This window comes from Lemur catta, chromosome 6 (assembly GCF_020740605.2).
Source record: "Lemur catta isolate mLemCat1 chromosome 6, mLemCat1.pri, whole genome shotgun sequence".
NCBI classification, from domain to species: Eukaryota; Metazoa; Chordata; class Mammalia; order Primates; family Lemuridae; genus Lemur; species Lemur catta.
This window is the reverse complement of record NC_059133.1, coordinates 82,341,603-82,366,534: the sequence shown is the minus strand read 5'-3', so window position 1 is coordinate 82,366,534 and position 24,932 is coordinate 82,341,603. Positions and strand designations below refer to the sequence as shown.

Below are 24,932 nucleotides of genomic sequence, written 5' to 3'. Positions count from 1 at the left end.
TGAATGTACCTAAGATAGTTACATAAAATCTATAAAATAGAGAAGGAACTGTGGAGAACTCATGCAGATTCTTTGACCACTTATTATCCCTAAAGAATGTCAAAGAAACAATGAAGACAGAAAAGGGAATAGACATTACATAGAACAGAGATTGTATGTGTGTTTGCTACAGGTATTTCTACATTTAAAAATACATACATCATAAGTGAAAATGTTGGGAATAGCACACTAAAAATAACCCCACAGAAATACTTTTTAAATGTCAAAGTGGATATAAATAAATAAATGCAAGGATAGTGTTCATTTTTCTGTTTGTATAAAAATCTTTAGAGAGGTCAGGTGTGGTGACTCATGCCTGTAATCCCAGCACTCTGGGAGGCCAAGGAAGGAGGACTGCTTGAACTCAGGAGTTCGAGATCAGCCTGAGAAGAGTGAGAGCCTATCTCTACTAAACATAGAAAAATTAGCTGGACATCGTGGCATGTGCCTGTAGTCCTAGCTACTTGGGAGGCTGAGGCAAGAGGATCTCTTGAGCCCAGGAATTTGAGGTTACAAGTCAGCTATGCACTCTACCCAGGATGACAGAGCAAGACTCTTGTCTCCAATAAAAATCATTAGAGAAACAATTATACATACTTCCCCACCTTTATTTATAGAGAAATCTGATAATAATTTGAGATTTTTCAGATTTTACTTCTATGCTTCAGACTACTCTCTCTTGCTCTCTTAGGTTTTTGTGCTGCATTCCATTTATTTATTTGTTTTTCTTGTTTGCTTGTACAGGGTTCACTTGGTTCACTTTCAGACATCCTGATAAGTTGGGGTTTATATTGTTGCATTGGCTGAGAAACTTGATAATTAAATTTTTTGGAACTTTATCATTAGTTTTAGAATTAGTAAGGATGCATGCACATTACTTCCTTGGACTTTTACATCATTTTGGTTACTTGGAGACTATTATTTTCTGATTTGCAGCTAGGCTTTAGGTAAGTGACTACCAGATAACTGAGGTGATATATTCAATCTTCAAAGCCTTTGTCTGTCTTTATTCTGTCTCTCTGATTCTACATATATACAGATGATACAAAGTAAGTTAAATATTAGTTCATTGATGGTACCAATCTATTTTGGTAAATATTGCTAATTGCTTTCAGATGACCTAATAATTTTTATTCATTAAAACTCACAATTTTTATTTGAAAACCACTTACTATATTTTAAACATCTGACATTTGAACTTATCAAGCTAAAAGATTTTTACATATTTAGTTTATAGTAAAAGAATTTCTCCATTTTTTTAAACTAGTCCTTGTAAGTCCAAATTATGTTCAAATAGTTCAGTGCAATATTGAGCCTAATAGAGTATATTGCACTTATTTAAAATAGTTCTTGTTTCTTGATCCCTGGTTAAGTTAGCATTGCAAAAGTGTTACCAAGTAGATTCTCTAACTTAAGTGTTTATCTTGTAATCTATGTGTAATTGAAGAAAATATTTGTTTGCAGGGCGCCCATCTGCAATTACTTCTGTAATTCAGAATATAATTAATAAACTGAAAATACTGTATACCATTTAACTTTTTTGTCCCTTTTTTGGTGTAGCTATCAATTTTAAGGACAAATCTTTTATTTTGAGACATTTTACGCCTGTTAATTTCTGTAGTTCTATAATCATTATTAGCTGATTCTTCCAACTAAGAATAAATTAAGAAATAATCAGTGCACATCCAAACTGGCCTCTTTTTTACTTTTTTTGAGAGAGTAGTATCTGTTTAATTTTCTCTCACAATTTTGCTTTATTGCATATGGGAAAGTAATTTTTATTAAAATTGTTATTTTGTTTGACCCTGGTATTTTAATGAACTAAATTACTTCGAAATAGCTGCCAGATAGACACTCTTTTCTGCAAGATGAGCAAAACCTAAAGGGTAGACATAAGAAGAAAAAACATTTATGAAATGTATTTGTATATTAAAGTTTCTTCATTCACAGTCATTTTAAATCATATTATCTTTGGAATAATTTCAGCTCACATATTTTTCATCTTGCTGAAGATTAACATATTTATTAAATCCGGTTTACCAGAATGCACACACTGCTGAATGGTTACATTATTCTCATCCTAGTAGACGTGTGTATTCAGAGCCGTGAATTTCAGATTGCTTACAAATACGAAACTAAATCAAATTGCTTCAATATATTCTCTTTACATGACAGTATTACTTTTTAGAGACCAGTCTACTTGGGAGTATCTTAATATAATACAAGTCCCTAGAAAGCTACCTCCAAAATTATGATTGGCCTTTTATAGGTGATGTTAATACACATACCAAACATACTTTGTTATAACAGCTTATTTTAAATAAACACACCAGAAGTGAGTTTTTATTGTTTGAAATGAGAAAAATCTCTTTAAATATGCTGATATTAATTAATGCAGGACAGTACTGGCATGAAGCTGTGGAAGAAACGCTGGTTTGTGCTTTCTGACCTTTGCCTCTTTTATTATAGAGGTAAGTTTACCATAAACTATCTTAGTGTATTATTTTATAATTACAACATAATATATGTTAAGTATCAAATACTTTTTAAAGAAAAAATGTTATAATTTCTTGCTATTTTATTATCAATAGAAGTATCAAGAAAATCTGTTCTTCATTGACATATATTTCTGAGTTTTAGGGGTGTGACAGGACACAGTATAGTGCTTCAGATTAGTGTGAGTTTTAGTCCATTTTCCATAATACGATTTGTTGTACATAAAGAGCATATGAATCTTCACTCTGCAATGCTGTCCTCGAATTTAGTGCTTAATCTATAAAATCCTTACTTTGTGGAGGTTCTTTCCACATGTCATTTTTGCCAGATCTAGTTACGGGTCTGTTGAACACCCAATTTTGTTCCCCGGCAAGTAATTTTAGAATGTTAGGAGCTACTATGATATATGATATGTAAGCAAATGAAAAAATAAATAACAAAGACATGTATTTATTTTGAACCTTTTTCTTTTTAACCAAACAATGACAAAACTCTCTGGTTAGAAAATTATTGATTAATAACATTTTAAATAAAAGTCTAAAGAAGCCGGGCGCGGTGGCTCACGCCTGTAATCCTAGCACTCTGGGAGGCCGAGGCGGGTGGATCGCTCGCGGTCAGGAGTTCGAGACCAGCCTGAGCAAGAGTGAGACCCCGTCTCTACCAAAAATAGAAAGAAATGATTTGGACAGCTAAAAAATCTATATAGAAAAAAAAAAAAAAAAGTCTAAAGAAGTCTCTGTTCATACCACACGGATCTCTTAGATACTACAAATTTGGTGCCTGCCAATGAAAGGCACGCCTAGGGGTGCTCTTCTGAGAAATCTGCTTCCGCTGCAGTATACAATTATGAATCTGGATGATCTCTCGTTCTTCCCTACTTTAAAGTTTGGTTGGAAACTGTCACTAAAGAATTAGATTGTCAACCCATAATTAATCATTTATGGCTTTTCTTGAAAAGTATAAGTTATAACATATAACAGAGGGTTTTAGAACTAATTGGCAGTTTTTTAATTTTTTGTCTATACAGAAGACAATGTAGCAAAATTCAGTGGTTGTTTATTGAAGCATTATGCTGCATGTTAACCTTCAATATTTAGAATTAGTAGAATTATTTTCATCGTTTTACTCCCTTGCAAACTGTGGTTGAGAAGTACTGCTGAGTCAGAATTAACCAAACCTATAAAATTGCATTTTGTCATAGAGATGTTGGTCATGCTGCAATTGTGGTATTATCTTTAGTTATGTGCCAAACTTACTCTACAATTTTCCACTCTTTCAGAAAGTTAGTAGTTGTATCTCAGGCATTATCCCTGAGTTTGTAATTTCTACTTTCCTCTCTTTTTTCAGTATATTTCTAGAAAGTTTAAAGCTTTAAATGAGAATGAGAAAATGTTTACTATCTAATTTTTTAAATTTCTAACATAAAAATATCTTAATGTGCAACCAAAAAAACACTGAATTTCTTGTAATTTGTTGTTGTTGCTCATGGAAAAGGTACTGTTCCTCACTTTGATTGTTATAAGAAAACTTCCAATTATATTTGAGAAATACAAAGGTGAGCCAGAAGCTGTGTTGAATATGAGATTCCTTATTATTAACCGCCTGTCGTTTATATTCAATGTATTGTTTATTTTAGTGGTTCCCAGACAGGAGGAATATAAAAAAGAAGAAATGTAGAAAGGAAAAAAATATCATTTAATCACTTCTGTTCTTCAGATGGTTGGAAAGAAATATATGATATATATTTTCACTATTTTATCAATAAGAAATGCCAGATTTTAAGTAAAAATGATCATATTTTAGTGAGGTGATCATAATAGCTTGCATATTTTTGAGTATTTACTATTTGTTGGGTACCACACTGAGTATGTTACATAGATGATCTGTTTCATCTAATCCTCACAGTTACCTGATAGAGTGGGGAATCTTACCCTCGTTTCACATAAGAAGAAACTGGCATACAGAGAGGTCATATAGTTTGCCTGAGGTCTCACAACTTGGAAATGACAAGGCTAGGATTTGAACCCAGGCACTCTGGGTCCAGAGCTGACACTGTTAATTGCTGTTCTCTTAACTACAAGTTTTTGTCCCCAACCAGATACCCTCTTGTATGTTAAGGACAACAGTCCCATTCATTTCTTCTCTCTCTCTCTCAAAGCATTCAGTCTACTGACATACAAAGTGTGCTATTAGAAGTTTTTGAAAGATCAGTCCATGTTTTTTTTTTAATAGATATGAAAAATAAGACAGAAAACAAGCGATGTAGTATTTTTTTTTTTTTTTAGTAGGTTAGTAACCAATACCAGATGGAAGCCCAAGTTCTCCCTGTTTTTTGCCTCATGGCAGGCATACAGTGAGCCCACAGTTACAGAGCACTGGGATTGCTCTATTCCAGGGGTGGGGAACCCACAGCCTTAAGGCCACATGTGGCCTTCTGGATCTTTGATTGTGGCCTTTTAACTGAATCCAAACTTTACAAAACAAGTCCTAAACTATTCTGTAGTCTATTGACGGAACTTACCATGGAACTTCATTCATTCAACAGATACTTTTTGAGCAGGACCTGCATCATTCCAGGTGTTGTCAAAACAACAGTGTGAGAAAGCGGTCATAAAACTTGCATTCTAGAGAGATCAAGGACACAGTAAATAAGCTCAAATAAACAAACAAGACCATAATACGTGCTAGTAGTACAATAGGTTATAATATGAAAGGCAGGCATGGGGGAAAGGACTCTTTGGATCAGTACTCTGGGCAGGTGTTTTAGACAGCAAGATCTAAATGACAAGGAGGAGCCAGAGTGAGAAGAGTGTTCCAGGTAGGGGGAGTGAATAGTGCAAAGGCTCTAAGATAGGAGAGCATTTGGGATTGTTGAAGGAGCGTGAAGAAACCAGTGTCCTGAGCTGGGAGACTAGCAATAGGAAAGGAGATGGGAGAAATAGAGACCACACCGTGTAGGACTCCATAGGAGCTTGGATTCTACTGTAAATGCCATAAGGAAACAATTGGATGTTTTTAAGCACAAGAATTATGTGCTTTGGTGTACATTTAAAAGCTCACTCAAGCTGCTGTTGGAGAATGAATTATAAAGGAGAAGGAAGGGAGCAGAGACACTAGTGAGCTCTTTTGATGCACCCAATGCCTTATTAGGTAGTGGAATGCAAAAATGAACAAAATAACCCCTCTTCTTATAGAATTCACAGATTTGCTGAAGAAATCTGGAAAGAATGTCATAATAGATGTCAGTTAGGTTGAGTGAGTGTTGGCCAGTGCAAGGAAAGGATCAGGAAAGAAGGGTGATTTGGGCAAAGGCCTTATCATGTACAAAGGAAGAGTATGTTTGGCACATTTGTAAAAACGGTATGTAGAACTTGTATTGCTGGAAGACTCAGCAAGAGTTGAGGCTTAAAAGGTAGATCAAGGCACAGAGGGCATTGATCTGCCATCCTAATGAGTTTGCACTGTGTCTTGAATGCAAAAATAATAATAGGATCAGAGAGCAGTTAACAGAGTACTGGAGTATTCCAGGTTAGAAATGAAAATTGATAATATTTACCTAGCTATAATTGTATTTCCTGTCTTGTTCTTTAAAACTAAGTAGAAATGGGAAATCTAAAATGTCGCTTGAATCCAGTAAAATGCTGAGATTCTTATGGCTCCTGTCCCAGGTTTTGTTCCATAGGAAGCAAACTCTGTAATGGAGATTGGTATGTAGGAGGTTTATTGGGGAGTGTTCTGGGAACTACTAGCTGTGGCAGGGAAGGGCAGGAAGGAGAAAGTGGGCTGCTGTGCCATCTCAAAAGGCCCCAGCTGATCCCATGGCAAGTCCATTCATTCTGCAAATATTCCTCAGTACCTACTCTTTGCTTGGCGCAGTCTGTGATGCACCCTAGGGTGATAGAAAGTAGGATGGTACTGAGGTCAGGTTTAGTACTAGAAGAATGACGTGATGAGGAACATTTGAAGAACCTCGTGAAGAACTCTTAGGATGGTCATTTGACAGAAGATGAAGATTTTATGTGCCGTGCCTTTCATTTTATATTATAAAAGTAATATTTATAGAACACCAGACTGTGTGCTGAGTTCTTTATGTGTATTAGTTCATTTAACCCTCATTACAATCTTTTGAGCTAAGTTCTGTTACCCCCAGTTTTTTAAGGATGGTGAAATAGATACTGAGCATCAATAACTTGCCCAAAATCTCGCAGCTAGTGTTGGACTGGAAAACAATGTGAGGTGATCCAGGAACATCCCCCTGTGCTAGTCTGCCTCTTCATATTCTGAAGCAACTTTAGGAAATATGATTTTATTATGGGATGTAGAAGAATATATTATTTGGTTAAAATTATTTTTAATAAAGCTGACTTCATGAGCTGTTTCTGATTATACTGTGTATGTAAACATAAAATTGGATTCAAAATTAGGGTGTGACTCATTCTTTCAGATTGTCTCCCTCATTGATGACCACTTTCCAACTTTTTTTTTTACCTCTTAGAATGAATCTGCACTTTTATTAATTCTTTTTTGTAATAATATTAGTGAACTGTTCCTGATTGAGCATAGTATAGTAAAAGCAAAACTTTGTTCCATTATTTGAAGAAAAGCTATAGAAAAAAATCTTTATTTAATGTAACTTTTTCCCTTTTGGAATCTTCACCATATACTCTAGAAATGAGGTAGAAATAAATAAAATTCTTTGTTAAGTTTATGATTATTTTTTAAAAGAACACACAGCAAGCACAATAAAAAGAATTATTAATATTTCCCATGTATGGCTCTTCTCGTTGGTGAGTTCAGCCTGATGCACAGCTTTATTAGCTTGTCTTATATGTCTGTAACAATGAACTACATATTTCAAGTTTCATAAACATCTCTGCCCCCAAGCAGCAAGTTAATAATGTGAATCTCTGCTGTCAAGACTAGTGTTTTCTCATTTTCCTAGGTATATTTTATGTGCTTGCCTCATAGTCCTGTCATTTATTTGCAGTACTCTATTGTGTATCAGAATCATCACTACTAAACAAAATCTTCAAAGTTAAAAGTTTTTAAAAGCATACAATTTGTATAGCATAGTTTAAAATATACATTCATTCACATGTGTATTCATTTATTCAGCACGTTTTTTTTGAGCATCTGCTGTCATTCTAATTATCTTAATGGGCTGGGCACAGTGGCTCACACCTGTAGTCCCAGCACTTTGGGGGACCCAGGCAGGAAGATCTCTTGAGGTCAGGAATTTGAGACCAGCCTAGGCAACACAGCAAAACCCTATCTCCACAAAAAATTTTAAAAAGTTATCTTCATGGAACTTACATTCTGGTGTGCAGAGAAAGATAATAAGCAAATAAATAACTAAAACATAGAGTATGTTGTAGGTATTGAGTTTAGGAAATGGTAACATTCCCTAAGGAAAATAGAGGGACGGTTAAAGAAATGGTTTAAAATTTCTTTAGTAGTCAAGGCAGGCCTCATTGATGAGACCTTTGAGCAGAGATTGAAGGACGTAAGCAAGTGAGCCATGTGTTTATCTGAAGTTAGAACGGTTAGGCATTTAAATCCTACCAGAAATGTGTGTGGATTTTTTAAAGTTTCTATGTCATTACTTAAATGTTAACATATTTTCAGTGAATCACATGTAAAAGGGATTTGTAGAATGTAGAATATGTATGAAACAAATGTATGTTATTTTTTATGGCTGACTTTTTTTAAATGCGTGGTACCAGTTGTCAATTTGCTTAGGATAAGGAAGCTCATTGAAAGTGAAGAAGTATAAATCCTTCTGCTGTTTGATATTTTCATTTAAAACCTTATAAAGACCTGCTTAAACATGATATGTTCATTTGTACACAAGAACCTTTTGATTTGGCCAAAATAAATTTTGAAGAAATTTATTCTGCTTCATGAGAACATTTAAAATTCTGATCAGCTGTTAAATTATCTCTTAGATGAGAAAGAAGAAGGTATTCTGGGAAGCATCCTGCTACCTAGTTTTCAGATAGCCATGCTTACCTCTGAGGATCACATTAATCGCAAATATGCTTTTAAGGTAAGGAAATAATCATTCTTTTTAATTCTGTGTTTGAAACTTGCATTGATTAAAATGGATATTGGTTTATAGATTATTACAAAAACACAGTTATAGTGTTTTTTATATTTAAATTGTATTAATGGTCTCATGGTTATGTAGGAGAATATCGCTTTAATTGGAAAGCATGTGCTGAGATATTTGGGGATCAGCTGTCTTCATGTCTGTGTTTTCAGATGGTTCTAGATAAAGCAAACTTGTCAAAATGCTAATAATTGATGAATATAACTGGATGTCCTGGTAATCGCTGTACTATTCTTTCAAGGTTATTGTATGTTTGAATTTTTTCCTAATAAATTTGAGGGGAGAGTACTATAAGAGACAACTGAGTTTTTCAACGTAATATGTTTATGAACTTATAGAATAATTGCAGAGATGTTCTTAGATCTAAGTACGTCATGATCATCAGATACTTTACAGAGAATATTGAAGTTGAGACTTAAATCTGCTGTTACTAAATACAAACAGACCTGAGATCCCCTCCCCTGACTAATCCCTAAGTCTGTGATATTGCTGGTTTGTGAATCACTCTCAAGTAAAAGGCCACTTTAATGCTACATTAGTAATTTGTTGCTTTTAAAAACCATTCTGCATTCTTTGCTTTATGATTATGATTAAAATAAATTCTAGAGGTCTCCTATTTTTTAAGTCAGTTTTAAATTAAGAGGTATAAAGGGTTTAAGGGAAAGGAGGGAAATAAGGATAACATGTGCTGGTATTTAACAATGAAAATATCCACTCCATTAAGAATTGATTCCATTTTAAATTTCCATCCTCCTTTAAAGACTACTCAGGACTGTAGCTGATTTATAACTTTTACTAATTAACATGTTACTTTATCAGCTGTGGAGAAGAGAGAGCAGAAAGGCATAGCTTTGGTGGGTTAAGGGGGTTTGAATAACAGATAGCCTAAATGAGAAGGTAATTTAAACAAAGACCTGAGGATAAAAGGGAGTAGCTTTATATTTAAATGAATTTTATGAAAACGAACTTTATCAACGGTGTAAACAAGAGAAGCAGAATTAAATGTTTTGAGGTGTTATTATAACAGGTTAATACTGATAACTTAAAATGATAGCTTTATAAGTATAATGTAGACCTATGTGATATTAATACTATAATGTGGTCATGGGTTTATATTCTTTTGTTTGCTTGTCACTTAAGCAAAAATATTGAATTCATACTATTGGGACTATTTTGCTGGGTTCTTAGACTCTAAAAAAAAAATACTACAGTGTTGAGATAGCAGTAAAAGTGACAACACGTGTTAAATGTATTTTCTCTGTAATGATTTGGTTTCATTTTAATTTTATTTTATCTGTAACAAGAATAGTAATTGCTGTTTCAAATTCTCTCTTCTATGGTGGTGTTTCCTGTGAATTTATGAGCTGCTTTACTACTAAGTCTGTTGACATTGATGCTATGGCTTACCAAAACAGTAAGTAGGAACTTTATAGACAATTATTGAACCCAAGTGTGGAAATTAAAGCTAGATTGGGTACTTTGACATCATCTAGTAAATATTTCCAGTTGACAGATGGCAAGGGTGGGTGGAGTTTGTTGGGGTTTCTGTATGAGTCTTGGCTAGAACTGAATCTTATTACCGCACCACTAGCCCAGTGTTCCTTCTGTTGATCACAAATATGGGCAGTGGTCTTTATTCATTTTTCTAAAATTCCACTGAGTCCAGTGACACTGTGGTGATTTTAATTATTTTAACAACATAGAGCATTTAGCTGTTTCTTTTAAGTTGTTTCCATAGATAATTTTATTCTCTTACACAGTCAAGTGAGATTTCTTGGTTATGTAGTTATTTTGATGAGTGTGATTATTGAAATTACTTGTATCCTAAAATAAATTTTTGAAGAAACTCATTTGACATCTTAGATAAAAGCAGATTGTCAAGATCTCAGAGTAAAGTGTATGGTTCCAGATTTATTCCACTCATCTCTTTCTATTTAGCAGGGTAACTGTACATTTAGTACTCTTTCTTTTACCCCATTCTATTTTTTTTTTAATTTTTAGTTATTATGGGCACACAATAGTTATATATCTTTATAGGGTACGTGTGGTGTTTTGATATAGGCATACAGTGTGAATTAATCAAATCAGGGTAATGGGGTGTCCATCACCTCGGGCATTTATCATTTCTTTGTGTTAAGAATATTCCATTTCTACTCTTTTAGTTATTTTAAAGTGTACCCTAACTTACTGTTAATTATAGTCACTTTGTTGTGCTGTCAAATATTGTTCATTCTAACTATATTTTTGCACCCATTAACCATCCCTACCTTATCCTCCACCACCCTTCCCCCTTTATTCTAGGTTGAAATAGTCTTTATTTTTCCTTGTCTTTGAATGTCTAATAGGGAACCATCACAGGCATTTTTTAATGGAAATTAAGAATGTTTCCCCCATAGGAGTCCCTATCTTGACCATCTTTTTCTTCTACTTTGATACAGCTACTGCTGCTGTCCATCTATGCCTTGTCACGACGAGCGTTCAGTGCTCACAGCTTGTGTAGTGGTCTCTCATCAGCATCTTTTTTATTTTGTTTTCCTTCTGTTTCTCCAGTACAGAGGCAGATTGAACCACTTTAGAGAAAAAACCTACTTACTGGCTATATAATCCTTCCTTTTGAACCCAAAAATATTTACATTTTAACTCTGAAACTTGAAAAAAAAGCTAAAGGGAAATACCATTTTGGATCATTTATAAATGACCCATTAAAAAGATTTATAAGGCCAGGCGCGGTGGCTCATGCCTGTAATCCTACACTTGGGAGGCCAAGGTGAGAGGATCGTTTGAGCTCAGGAATTTGAGACCAGCCTGAGCAAGAGCAAGACCCCGTCTCTACTAAAAAAAAATAGAAAGAAATTAGCTGGACAACTAAAAATATATATAGAAAAAATTAGCCAGGCATGGTGGCGCATGCCTGTAGTCCAGCTACTCGGGAGGCTGCAGCAGTAGGATTGCTTGAGCCCAGGAGTTTAAGGTTGCTGTGAGCTAGGCTGATGCTACGGCACTCTAGTCCGGGCAACAGAGAGAGAGAGACTGTCTCAAAAAAAAAAAAAAAAAGATTTATAAATCTTTTGTGTTTGTTTATAGATGTCTGTAAAGATTCTACAGAATAACAGCAGTACCTTTTGAGGAGTGAAGAAATTGCTACCACTAGGGGGAAATGCTATAACATGTACATTTCAGTTAATTTTATTGCTAGTTGCTCTGGAACATTATTCTTGAATAAGGACGTGTGACTTGCAGTAAATGAAAATTCCTAGAGATGTATAGGTGGAACAGGTACTCTAAGTGCTTTACTTTTACCTCCTTTCCTTCCCGTACCCTTTTTTTTTAATCTAAGAGTGCACACAGCTAAAAAAGGGGGAGTAAAGTTAGCAGAAAAAAGTATTATTTCTTTTTTGAGATTAATACATTTTTTCTTGAGTCATTTCTATATCTCATATATTTAATAAAAGATCTGCTTTCTTTGAAACTTAATAGCAATGATCTATGTAAGGAACCACTTATCTTTTTTTCTTTTTCTTTTACAGAATTCCATGTTTTTATTTAAAATGATCGTGTCGTTTTCAATCAGGCAGCCCACCCAAACATGCGGACCTATTATTTCTGCACTGATACAGGAAAGGAAATGGAGTTGTGGATGAAAGCCATGTTAGATGCTGCCCTGGTACAGACAGAACCTGTGAAAAGGTAAAGGCTTGTAGAAAAAATAATGGTGATTTCCACTTCCATTTTATTCCATGCCTTGCAAGTATGTCATTATCATAGTACATATCATTTTAATAGTCATGATATGAAACCATTTTTTCCTTAGAAAGCAAGGATCAATTCATGTTCTGTATTAATACACCTTTTGTTAGTTTGAGATGCCACCTACATTTTTATTCCATCTTTTCCTCTTTACTCATTTCCACCTATCAGTGTGCTGGGTGAATCCAGAATCCTAACATTCAAACTGAATGTTCTTTCTTCTTACAGAATTACCTTTAATTTCCGGTAAGTACATTTTTAATTGTTCTCTTAAAGCTACACAGATTTTTATCCCATAAGATGTTTTTTTAAGATCCTAAATCTTGGAAGAGAATGTATTTTATGAAGTTAATTTAATTATGTTATGTTATGCGCTAGTCAGAGGAAATCTTTCTCAAACTACACAAATAGAGGTTGAATAATGGGCTTTTTAAAAAAAATTATTCCTGTAATTTGAAGAAAGATTTATGATACAATTAAATTTTGTTTCCAGTCAGTGACAATTAGGCACATGTCTTGTATACGGAAGATGCTAACATGCACGTTTTTCCCCCCCTTTTTTCAGGAAATTAGGGATTGTTACAGTGTAAATCTTTAGTCCTTTGTTTTCTTTTTTTAGTGTGCATTTTAATAAAGTGTTTTGGCTTTTTGGCTAAAAATTTTTTGACGCTTTGTAAGTATATTTGTGCTATTTTTGTAAATATTGAATCTAAATCAAGTTAACCAATCACTAGTAATTAGAGCTGGGCAAAAAAATAGAAAAGAAAAGAAGGCCCAGGCTGGAGCTCTTGGACACCTATTTTTAAGAAAAACCACCTCAACCATGTGCATATTCTAGGTCAAGAGCCAATAGAAGGAAAATTGCTTATAGAGTTCCTCATGTAAAAATTACCTGAACAGACATAAAGATAAGGTAGTTAGCACCAATAACTAGGGAAGATGTATAGGTGAAAAGAATTCTTTGAAAATCTTCAATAATTTTAACTTCAGAGTAAAATTTTTAGGGAATTGTTTAGAATACAGAAATCAATGTAATTGTTAAAATATTTATTTCCACATAATTTTAATATTGTTATGCTTTTCTCAGAATTTGAACTTCTTTCCATTTTGTTTTTTTGAATTTACCACTCTAAAAACTAATAATTACTCATAATTTGAGGTGACAAAGATGACAGTCAATTATTTGGTTTGACTTCTTGCAACCTAATAGTTCATTGGTTTTATGCCCATACAGTTTTCAGCTGCTTATGTTGGTGTAATTTGCTCAGTTAGCCAAGAATTATTGAATATTGCATGTGTGCCCAACCTGGAATCAGTCACTGTTATCCTGTAGAAATTACATGTTTTCTTCTACTCTCACCTGTTGGCATTTTTAATTGTTTATTTATGTATTTATATTTGAGGCAGGGTATTACTCTGTTGCTGGGGCTAGAGTGCAGTGGTGTCATCGTAGCTCACTGCAACCTCAAACTCCTGGACTCTAGCAATCTTTCTGCCTCAGTCTCCTGAGTAGCTGGGACTACAAGCATGCGCCACCACTCCTAGCTCATTTTTGTTTATTTTTTATGGAGATGGGGTCTCTCTCTTTTGCTCAGGGTGGTCTGTAACTCCTGGCTTCAAGTGATCCTCCCATCATCCTGAGATTACAGGCATGAGCCATCCTACCTAGCCTACCTGTTGGCATTTTCATCCCATGCTATTAGTTTAGTCATTCAAAGTGAAAGTACCTAATTGTTGTAATATTTCATTTCATAAGTATAGGAAGATTTTGTTTGCTTGGTTTTAAGATAATGGGCTCCTTTTGCTATATGGCCAGAATGCTGAAAATTTTATCAAGGCATATCACCTACAAGATAAAACATCCAGTTTTTAACTAGATGCTTCTTTTTTTCCCAGATTTATCAAGTATTTTTACCTAAACTACAATGTCATAATCCCCCAGTGTGCAAATCATTGACAGCAAAAAATTTAAAAGTCTGATACGCATTTGCTGCATGATTTCCATCTCCAGGGCCGTTATTTTCATTTTATGTGTCTCTGTATTTTCTACAATAATTTAAATGTCACTTTTTAAAGTTAGATCACAAGTTTTATATTATTTATGTGTGCGGTCCCCAGCCCCAGGTCACAGGCCAGCACAGGTGCGTGGCCTGTCAGGCCCCGGGCTGCAGAGCTCCTCACCACCTCAGGGGGAGCACTGTCTTCCGTGGTTCCGGTCCCTGGTGCTAAAAAGGTTGGGGACCACTGACCATGTTATCTTAGCATACTTGCCTGAGTCGGCTTTGTTCTGTTTAGAGAAAAGTCATCATAGATACCTTTTTGATTATTTCTTAAATGATAACTCTTTGGAAAAAATAGAAAAAAAGCCACCACAGTTCTAATTTAAGATAATAATACCTTAGATAAGTGAGCGACAAATAATTTTAAAAATCTTTTCAGATATTTAACATTCAATGTTAAGTTCCTCCTTCTCCAACTTACCAAGGATAAATATGCTTTTAGTATAAATTTTCTATGAATTTTATCTTTCAAGGAAAAGAAGCCCGTAGCCTACCTTAGTAAAGTTTCCCAGTGTCTAATATTGGGTCCAACCTGGACACTACGGTTTATATCTAATCTAAATATATGGATAGCCCATAACTCTACTTTGTCACATTTTTTTCTTTCCTTTCCTCAATGACCATATTCCAAACTATCTAAAATCTGTATCTCTATATGTCTTCATTTACAGTTAAATATATTAGGTCATTAAATATGAAATGTTCGATTTCAAATCAAAGGTGTGTTTTATTATATCTCAAACAAGAAGCAGTACAGTTGATCAAAGTATGCACCTAAACTATTGGCACAGTTTTGCCATCTTAACAGTAGCTTGTTTATGCCAGCAGCAAAGAAGCCTGGAGAGCCAGTGGTGATAAAATCACAAAAGGCCTTTCCACAGCTTGTTAAGAATTGAATGTCTTTCCTTGCAAGAAGTAGTCCGAAGCCTGGAAGAAATGATAGTCAGTTGCTGCAAGGTCCCGTGAATATGGTGGTGGATGACAGATAGTTTCCAAGTCTAGCCGCTGTAGTTTGACCAGTGTTGTTTGTGTGACATGTGGTCAAGCATTGTCTTGCAAGAGGATTGGCCTGTCTCTGTTGACCAATCTCGGCTGCTTAATCACAAGCATCCTCATTATTTTGTCCAATTGGCTGTAGTAAACATGTGCTACAATCGACTGACCAGGTTTCATGAAGCTGTAGTGCATAATACCAGCGCTGGACCACCAAACAGACATCATTAGCTTTTTTTGATGATTATTCGGTTTTGGACTGTGTTTCAGCACTTCATCTTTATCCAACCATTGTGCTGAATGCTTGCAATTGTCCAAAAGAATCTATTTTCATCACACCTAACAATATGTTGTGGAAATGGTTCATCTTTATGTTGTGACAGCAAAGAAAGGCAAGCTTCAAGATGATTTTTCTTCTGACACTCGTGTAATTCATGCAGAACTCATCTATCCAGCTTCTTTACCTTGCTTCAAATGGTCCAATATTGTTGGAATAGTAACGTCAAATCTTGCTGCTAATTCATGCATAGGTTGAGATGGATTCGCTTCCACTATAGCTTTCAGCTCATCATTATCCACCTTGGTCTCGGGTTGCCCACATGGCTCATTTTCAAGATTAAAATCACCAATATAGAACTTCTCAAACCATTGACGTACTGTGCGTTCATTAGCCACATCCTTCCCACTTTGTTGACAGTTCAAGCTATCTGCGCTACATTGGTTGTATGATGGAACTCACATTTGAAAATAACACAAATTTTTGACTTATCCATGGTTTCACAAAAATTGCTCTAAAAAACACGTGAAAGATAATCACAAGCCAAATGTGCATTTGGAAGACTGACGATGTACCTTCACAATAAAAAATGAAAGAAGTGTCAAATATATCAACTATCAAAGTACTTAAAGAAATCGGACATTTCATACTTAATAACCTAATATATAGATGTATGTATTTTCCACACATCATAAAAATTGGCAGCAATACCACACTAAGGATCTGATAGGAAAATTATTACATAATGAAATGTGGAAGGTTGGCCAGTTCCTGAGAGGCCTAACAGAGTGGCATGGTCTTGGCCATATCATGCAGGTTCAGTCAGTTTGCTTGATCTCGTCAGTCAGAGCCTGAAGATGACTGGGCTCAAGGAAGCTGAGTCTCATCAAAAATACCTGGATACTAGTGAGCAGTACCACTGACCCCGCCAGACACACACTGTTAATTTCTGGCACATTCTTCCAGTGGGCAGAGGGGCAAGGGATGACAGATTCCAATATAAAATTGCTTGATGAGATGGAATAATAATGGTATAATAAGGTCTGTGTCGGCCACTGCTTAGTTCATCTCTCGTTCTTACAACAACCCTCTGACCTTGGTGCAATTAAACCCATTTACCAAAGAGGAAATTCAGGAACTGTAAGTTTTCTGCACCTTGCCCGAAGACGCAGCTAATAAGAGGTAGAGTTGCAAGCTGAATACATGCAGTCTGGCTCCAAGAGCTCTAAAACTCGGGTCCTCTTGAGTACAAAGAGAGTTAGTCATATGGTTCGGATCTTTGATAGCATGAGACTATAATTTCCTGCTGCAGACATTTCCACAACAAACTCATGTTTGTCTCATGATGAGCTAACCCTCCTGGCTGGGAGCTATGTTGTTTATTTCGAGATACTAGCTACTACGGTCCTTTATGTATGGATTTTGTGGTTTAACTGTCATAGGACAGTCTTATTTGCTTTATTTCCAGATTTCTAATGGTGGGGGCACACGTCACTTTTTATCCTCCAGTACTTTATACACTTTCTTTTTTCTTAATCCCCTTTTTGTTATGCATTCTGGTATTGTGCTTGAATGTTACTACCACAGCATTGGGGACTTCTACAGATTGTCCTCTGTGACCCTTTGCAGTCTCTCCCACCCTTACCCCCACTATGAGTCAAATTTTTCCTAGATTGAATCCCAGAGATAACTTATACTTTATTTCATCTTATCTACTATGATTTTCTTCTCTTATTTCAGAGTGGACAAGATTACATCTGAAAATGCACCAACTAAAGAAACCAATAACATTCCCAACCATAGAGTGCTAATTAAACCAGAGATCCAAAACAATCAGAAAAATAAGGAAATAAGCAAACTTGAAGAAAAAAAGGCATTAGAAGCTGAAAAATACGGATTTCAGAAGGATGGTCAAGATAGACCTTTAACAAAAATTAATAGTGTAAAGTTGAATTCTCTGCCATCTGAACATGATGGTGGGCTGGCATTCCCTGCTCAGACTGCACACTACAGACCAGTCAATGTGAATAGTTCAGAGAACAAAGCAGTCAATGTTAGCCTGGCAGATATTAGAAGTGGACATCACCCAAATGCAGGCCCCTTGCACACAGAGGCTGATCGAGTCATACAGAGAACAAATTCAATGCAGCAGTTGGAACAGTGGATTAAAATCCAGAAGGGGAGGGGTCATGAAGAAGAAACCAGGGGGTAAGTACCTTGTCATTGTGAACCCAGTTTTCTTTGGGGCTGTGTTGGTAGAGATTGGTTTCTGAACTACCAATGAAAAACATTGGTTTAAATTGCATTTTAGTTATTACAGCTTCCTTGCTATATCTTTTGTTTGTGGTCATCAGATACAAGTATTTTTTCTGTCTCTTGTTTTTGTGTCACCCATCTACGCTAATGGCAAGAAGTCATCCTCCCTGACCCAACACCAGGCAAGGCTTGGGTTGTAGTTAGAGAGCAAGTTTGTTTGGGATGAGGAAGGGAGCAAGCCCGTTCTTCCTTACCTCACCCCTGTTTTGTTCCCCCGCTACTATCACCTAACTCAGAGTTATGATTAGCCAGTGAAAACTTGTCTCCAGCCTCCCCATTGCCCTACTCTGACTGACTTCCATTAGCAGCTTCTGCAGCTTGGTGCATTGCAAGGATTTCTTGAGACAAGTAATGTAGGGGCAGTGAAGGCCTGTTGCTCTCTAATTCTCAGCCTCATTCCTGGGCTTGCTTTAAATCAGAATGCACATGACTAAGTAGTAAATTTATTATCTAAGCATTTATTCATTCATGTGTGCACTTGTTCTTAATATATTTATTGTATAATAACCACTGTATACTGATAGTGGAGTCAGAAAGCAAAATAATGAAAAGATAAAATTCAGCTTCTCACAAAGATAATTATCTAGTACACGAGACAGTTAGATAAGTAAATGCAGCATAATATGACAAATACAATGAAGGAAGAACGGGTGCTGTAAGACGTATTTCAGGACAACCAACACAATCTTAAGGGTTCAGAGTTCAGGGAAACCTTTCTGTAAGAAGTGAAATACAAGCTAAGATAAAAAGAATGATATGCATATCATGCCTTAGATATGCAAAGCTCCAACGTTGCTAGAGAGCAGAGAAAGGAATCAAAAAGAAGTCTAGTTAAGCTAGGTGCGGTGGCTCAAGCCTGTAATCCCAAATACTTGGAAAGCAGGCAGAAGGATTACTTATGCCTGGAAGTTCAAGACCAACCTAGGCAACACAGAGAAATCTCATCTCTAAAAAAAAAATTTTTTTTTTTTAAATAAGCCAGGCACATGGCGTGTGTTTATAGTCCCAGGTACTCAGGATGCTGAGGCAGTAGTATTGGGTGAGCCCAGGAGTTTAAGGCTGCAGTAAGCTATGACCACATCATTTCACCCCAGCCTGGGCAGCACAGCAAGACCCCATCTCTAAAATTTAAAACAAAATAATTGGAGAATTATTGTAACTTTTCAGTAGTAGAAAACCAGTAAATAATGGCATTGGTGATTTTACTGAATGAAGATTAATTTATTTTAATAGCGAAAATTCTGAGGTACAGGAACGTTCCTCCAGTTTTGCTAAGTTGTGATGGCTGACATCTATAGTTGTCAGCCAGAGGCTTTCTTCTTTCAGGAGTGTAGCTCAGAAGCCTGGGTGCCTGGGTACTTGGCTCCACCTTTTGTTATCTCTCCCAAAGACTGCAAAAATACCCTCCTGTGAGGTGTTACTCACCTCAGTTTTCTTTTTCTCCACCCTCAGCGCTCAGTGTTCTGATTTTCCAATGGGAGAATGGTGAGAAATATTTACTATTTCAAAAATAAAATTTGAGGCCAGGCATGGTGACTCAGGCCTGTAATCCTAGCACTCTGGGAGGCCGAGGCGGGCGGATCGTTTGAGCTCAGGAGTTTGAGACCAGCGCAAGAGCAAGACCCCGTCTCTACTAAAAAAATAGAAACAAATTAGGTGGACAACTAAAAATATATAGAAAAAATTAGCCAGGCATGGTGGCACATGCCTGTAGTCCCAGCTGAGGCAGGAGGATCGCTTGAGCCCAGGAGTTTGAGGTTGCTGTGAGCTAGGCTGATGCCACTGCACTCTAGCCCAGGCAACAGAGTGAGACTCTGTCTCAAAAAATAAATAAATAAATAAAATTTGAGAAATCTGTTGAACTACATGATGAGTATAGTCACAATAATATATACTTGAAAACTGCTGAGAGATTTTGTGTTCTTACCACCAAAAAGATATAAGCATATGAGGTAATACATATTTAAATTAGCTTGATTTAGCCATTTCACAATGTATACATATTTCAAATTATGATTTACCCATGAACATATATAATTTTTGTCAGTTTTTAAAAAAAGATAAAAGTACCTGAATAAATGCTGAAATTTACCAGTCATCAGGGAAATTGCACATTACAGAAACAATGAGATAATACTTTTCACTTACCAGAGGGACCAAAATTATAAACAAATGAATGGATTAATACATTGATAAATAAATAAAATTAGATTACTTAATGTTGATTGGCATACCAAAAATAAATAATAAACTCATAGACTACTAGCAGGAAAATAAATAAATAAAATTTGGTTAGACAGAAAAGCAGGAAGTAGTTCTGGGGGAAAAAAATGGAAGGGTGTTTGAAGTACTTGATAAAGTATTCACTTTCAGGAAAATAATAAAAACTCAAATCAGAAGATTTGCTGAATCTGTATCTACCAAGTTAAATCTCACCCCAAAAAAGAATCACTTTTCTTCAAATAAAATTATACTTTAAGTTTTAAAGTATACAGGGAGATTCAACAAATACCTAGAAATTAGGTGGTTTTTTTAATTGTTAAGTATAAATGTTAGTTTTAGGTGCTTTAATGGTTGTAATTAATATTTGTAAAGTTTTTCTGTGACTTTTTTTCTTTTGAATGCAGACCAGCAGCTTCTGAAGGCTGGGTTTAGATTGTTTTGAGCTGAGGTTTTCTCCGGGTTCCTCCTACATCTTTGGGTTCACTGTTTTGCCAGTTTCCATAAATGCTGTTAGTTAGATGTTCTTTTGTATTGGCTAGAGTCCACTTTTGATAATTGAAAAATACCATCTACATTATTATGTAAAACTTTATCATAAAAGAATAGTTGTGGTATTTTATAATTAAATAAGTTTTTATTGGTAGAAAGAAGCATATTGTAATTCACAATATAATTCATTTTTTAAAAACTTTATGAAAGGCTTTCTTTTATTATTAAAGTTCTGTTTGGAAGAAAAACAGGTTTAATATTTAGTCAAGTAGTAGATCCCTGCATCTGTGAACAAAGCTTTAAAGTTTCTTTGTGAGTGCCAGGCACTGTTAAGACGCCTGGTGCCTTAAGCCATTGTTCTCATGGCAGAATCACAGGGACAGGGTTTTCATGGTGTTTGACAGGCAGCTGCTGGTGAATGGGGCACTAAACCTGATGAAGGAGCTCACAGTGTTCATTTCTTAAGCTTTCACTTAAACGTAAATCACACTTTGCTTAATTTGAATTTCTTTGGGGAAAATCGCCGAAAGAAATTGTAGTTTTTGAAAAACAGGCCTCAAAATGCTAGAAAGTATATGGGATAAAAATACATTTGCTTGATAACCTGGTTTTTATTAAAATTCCACAAAAGTGGTTTCAAAGATGGCAGAAGAACTTTTTAAACTTTGTAATCATCAATTAACCGAGCTTACTAAAAACATAGCTTGCTGGTCAGTGATCGAATGGGTTGACAGTTCAAGTTCAATATACATCTCTAACACAGGCTCCAGCGTGATTAGGTTTTTTGGAACTATAATTTACACATTAGTTTATGGGCAGTTTTTAGTGTGTTTAGGTTGGCAGTGTACATCCCTTCCTATGATAAAGTTCAGTACTTAATCTAGAGCCTTTAGCATAATAGGGCTCCTATAGTATTTCTTGAATTTATGAATGACCAAATAAACCAAGGTGTGTCAGGGTAAATTGCCTTAGTACTATGGCAGAGTCTCTTGGATGGAGCCATCTTCTGGCTGACATACTTGCTAAGCAGATAGCCGTGGGGTTGCCAGCTCTGGATATTTTCCAGTTTCTGGCTTTCATGTTGTCAGAGAAGGTGTGGTTGGGGAGAAAGACCAATCAGGGAAAAAATGGGAAATGTTCATGGATGTTCATGGAGGGAAAGCCTCAAGGAATTGAGCTCTTTTATACTGGTTAGATAACAGTATTGGGTACTGTATTCTCTCACTTCACCCCCAGAATCATCAGATGGTTGGCCGAAATGCAGCAGTTCTTGTCTGGGGACTTTTTGTTCAATTTTGAACAAGCCTATTTTTGAGACATTGAAACCCTGCAGAACAACCAGCATGATGAGGGAAATTTAACTTCAGAAAAATGGCTGAAGGAATTGAAATACTTCAAATACAAAATAAGGCATGGGATTTTAGAGCTCCATGATAATGTAATGATCAAATCATCTTCTACATGAGAAAAGAGCCCCAAAAAGTTTCAGTTGGCCGTTCAACTAAATTTTGGTAGCATAGGAAGGGCTCTCTAACATTCTTAAGATTATGTCCTTCCTAATTTTTTGGTATCTTTTTATTTTTAATTGTCACTGTGGTAGATGAGTAAAGTTATTTTTAATAATGTCAATACCTTTGGCAAAATGAAAAAGATTTTATTTTTTATTAAATCCAAAAGTCATAGGATCACTGATATAATTACCCCTGAGCTCTTTTGGTAACCCTGATATTAAAAGAAGTATTAGAATACAATCTGTTGATCTTTTCTCCCCTACTCCTCTCATCAACATTCTCAGAGTCCCAGAAGATATAACTCATCTAAGGTCTAAGTACTGAGTAGGAAAGCAAAAATCAAAACTTGGCTCTCCTATTACTTGATCAAACACTCTCCCCTGCTTTATTGTTTTCCCAGGATATTGCTGTATTTTTCATAGCCTTATCCCTGTGTGATTGTCTTAACCCACAAAAAGAAATTGTATTTAACATGAAACTTTATCTTTGTATAAAAATAACATAATTTTACTACCCCAGTAGAAACGAATTGTGTTGGGATTTTATTATTAGCATGTCTCATAGCTCAGGGTGAACTCAATTCATTACACCTGATAACAATGAAAAAATTTTTTTACTATTTTTGTTTTTAGAGACAGGGTCTTGCTCTGTTGCCCAGGCTGGAGTGCAGTGGTGTAATAATAGCTCACCACAGCCTGTGACTCCCAGGCTCAAGCCGTCCTCCTGCCTCAGCCTCCTGAGTAGCTGGGACTAGAGGCACATGCCACCATGCCCAGCTGATTTTTAAATTTTTTTTATAGAGATGGGGTCTTGTTATGTTCGCGAGGCTGGTCTCAAATTCCTGGGCTCAGGTGATGCTCCTGCCTCAGCCTCTGGAAGTGGTGTGATTACAGGCATGAGCCACCACACCCACCTTTTTTAAAAAACTATAATGCATTATTAGTATTTTCGCATTGTTACTGACAAGTCTTTGGGTCAAAAAAGAACTTTGACATCCAGATTATAAACCAAGGATACCCATATTATTAAAAGTATAACCAAGTAACTTAGACATTGAGTCTTCCACCCTTTCTGGTCTATGTAATCACCAACATTTCTGACATTTTAACACCCAATAGAAGCCTGCATGTGTTACGCATGCACAATTCCAAAATATACTCTATGCTGAAAATAGAGTAATTAGGAGAAAGTTGTTTGCTAAACACTGAAAGAAGAGGTCAGGAAATCTTGGTTCATGGGGTCCCAACTCTTCCACATGTTTGGTTCATTGAATTATGTTGATTTTGATATTAGGATATAAATTTATGCCCCATGGAGGTGGTAGTGTAAGATGAGTACATGTGATTTAATCTTGGTCTTTCTAATCTAGATTTTTCTGGTCGTGGTTTTTATTAAAAAGTTACATTTGCATTTAGAATTTGAATTGTAACTATACCTATCTCTGAAAATGATGGGGCAACACAAATGCTAAATTTATATAGAATTTTTAATTGACTTTTAAAAATTTATTTCACGTGATATATTTGACTTAATATGAGATTATCACAATGATGGTTTTGATAAACTCAAGAGTGTGTTTATCGAAGCATTTTTTAAAATAGTAAACTGAAATTTTATTTTATTCTTTTATTTTAGGAAACCGTAGTAGTCTGTGCTTAGTATTATAATAGGCAATTACATATCTGATCCCCAAAATTTGCATTTTAAAATAATTATATTTTGCATGTATAATGTTTACAAAGAATTTTCAGATTGCTTTTAAAGGCCCTCTGAAAAATAACGACAACGATTTATGAAGTAGAATATTAATTACTGCACTGGAAACATTGTAAAATTCCTGAAATTATAGTTTTATATTTGAAATACTGTGGTGTTTAAGTATTTTGTTTTTAGGTAATAAAATTTTGAGCTTTAGCTTCAGGTCATTGTTATTTTTCAAGTTAGGAAATATTATGAAGGGAAGTTATTCCTTCAAATCACAAATGTACTGATATACTTCCTCCCATAAACAGCCATGCTTTCTGAGTGACAGAATAGTTAACATACACCTGCAGTAATTCATTTTTTGTCATGTGTTCCATAGCTACAACTCAAAACTTCCATATTTAATCCATACACAAAAATCGTATTTGACTATTCTGATGAGATGTATAAAAATGAGATTCTGAGAGTTTATCTATATGAAAACAAAGAAAATTTAAGGACAGACTTGATTAGATTTTGAACATTCTTATTTCTCAAGTGAAGCCAAACTATACATTGTGTGGAACTAAAGTCTTTTGTGTAATTGACATAGATGCTATTTACTTACTGTATTAAGTTCATTAAATTGAATTTCATTAAAAGATTAAAATTTGTAGGCCGGGTGCTGTGGCTCATGCCTGTAATCCTAGCACTCTGGGAGGTCGAGGCGGGTGGATCGCTCCAGGTCAGGAGTTCAAGACCAGCCTGAGCAAGAGCGAGACCCCATCTCTACTAAAAATAGAAAGAAATTATCTAGCCATCTAAAAATATATATAGAAAAAATTAGCCGGGCATGGTGGCGCATGCCTGTAGTCCCAGCTACTCGGGAGGCTGAGGCAGTAGGATCACTTAAGCCCAGGAGTTTGAGGTTGCTGTGAGCTAGGCTGATGCCATGGCACTCACTCTAGCCTGGGCAACAAAGCGAAACT

The 24,932-nt window shown here is 35.6% G+C and overlaps 1 protein-coding gene across 7 annotated transcripts in view; it reads left to right on the top strand.

Annotated features, from left to right (window-relative positions):
- Positions 1 to 24,932, top strand: part of PLEKHA5 (pleckstrin homology domain containing A5) — a 227,503-nt gene that overhangs the window by 133,376 nt on the left and 69,195 nt on the right. For 6 of the 7 annotated variants that reach the window (XM_045554245.1, XM_045554239.1, XM_045554242.1 and 3 more), the window contains exons 7-10: positions 2,438 to 2,510; positions 8,481 to 8,581; positions 12,216 to 12,331; positions 17,462 to 17,929. In XM_045554245.1, coding sequence (XP_045410201.1) covers positions 2,438 to 2,510; positions 8,481 to 8,581; positions 12,216 to 12,331; positions 17,462 to 17,929 — 758 coding nt within the window. Of the gene's footprint in view, positions 1 to 2,437; positions 2,511 to 8,480; positions 8,582 to 9,973; positions 10,059 to 12,215; positions 12,332 to 17,461; positions 17,930 to 24,932 lie in introns of those variants that run through there. The other variant, XM_045554243.1, reaches the window with a different exon arrangement.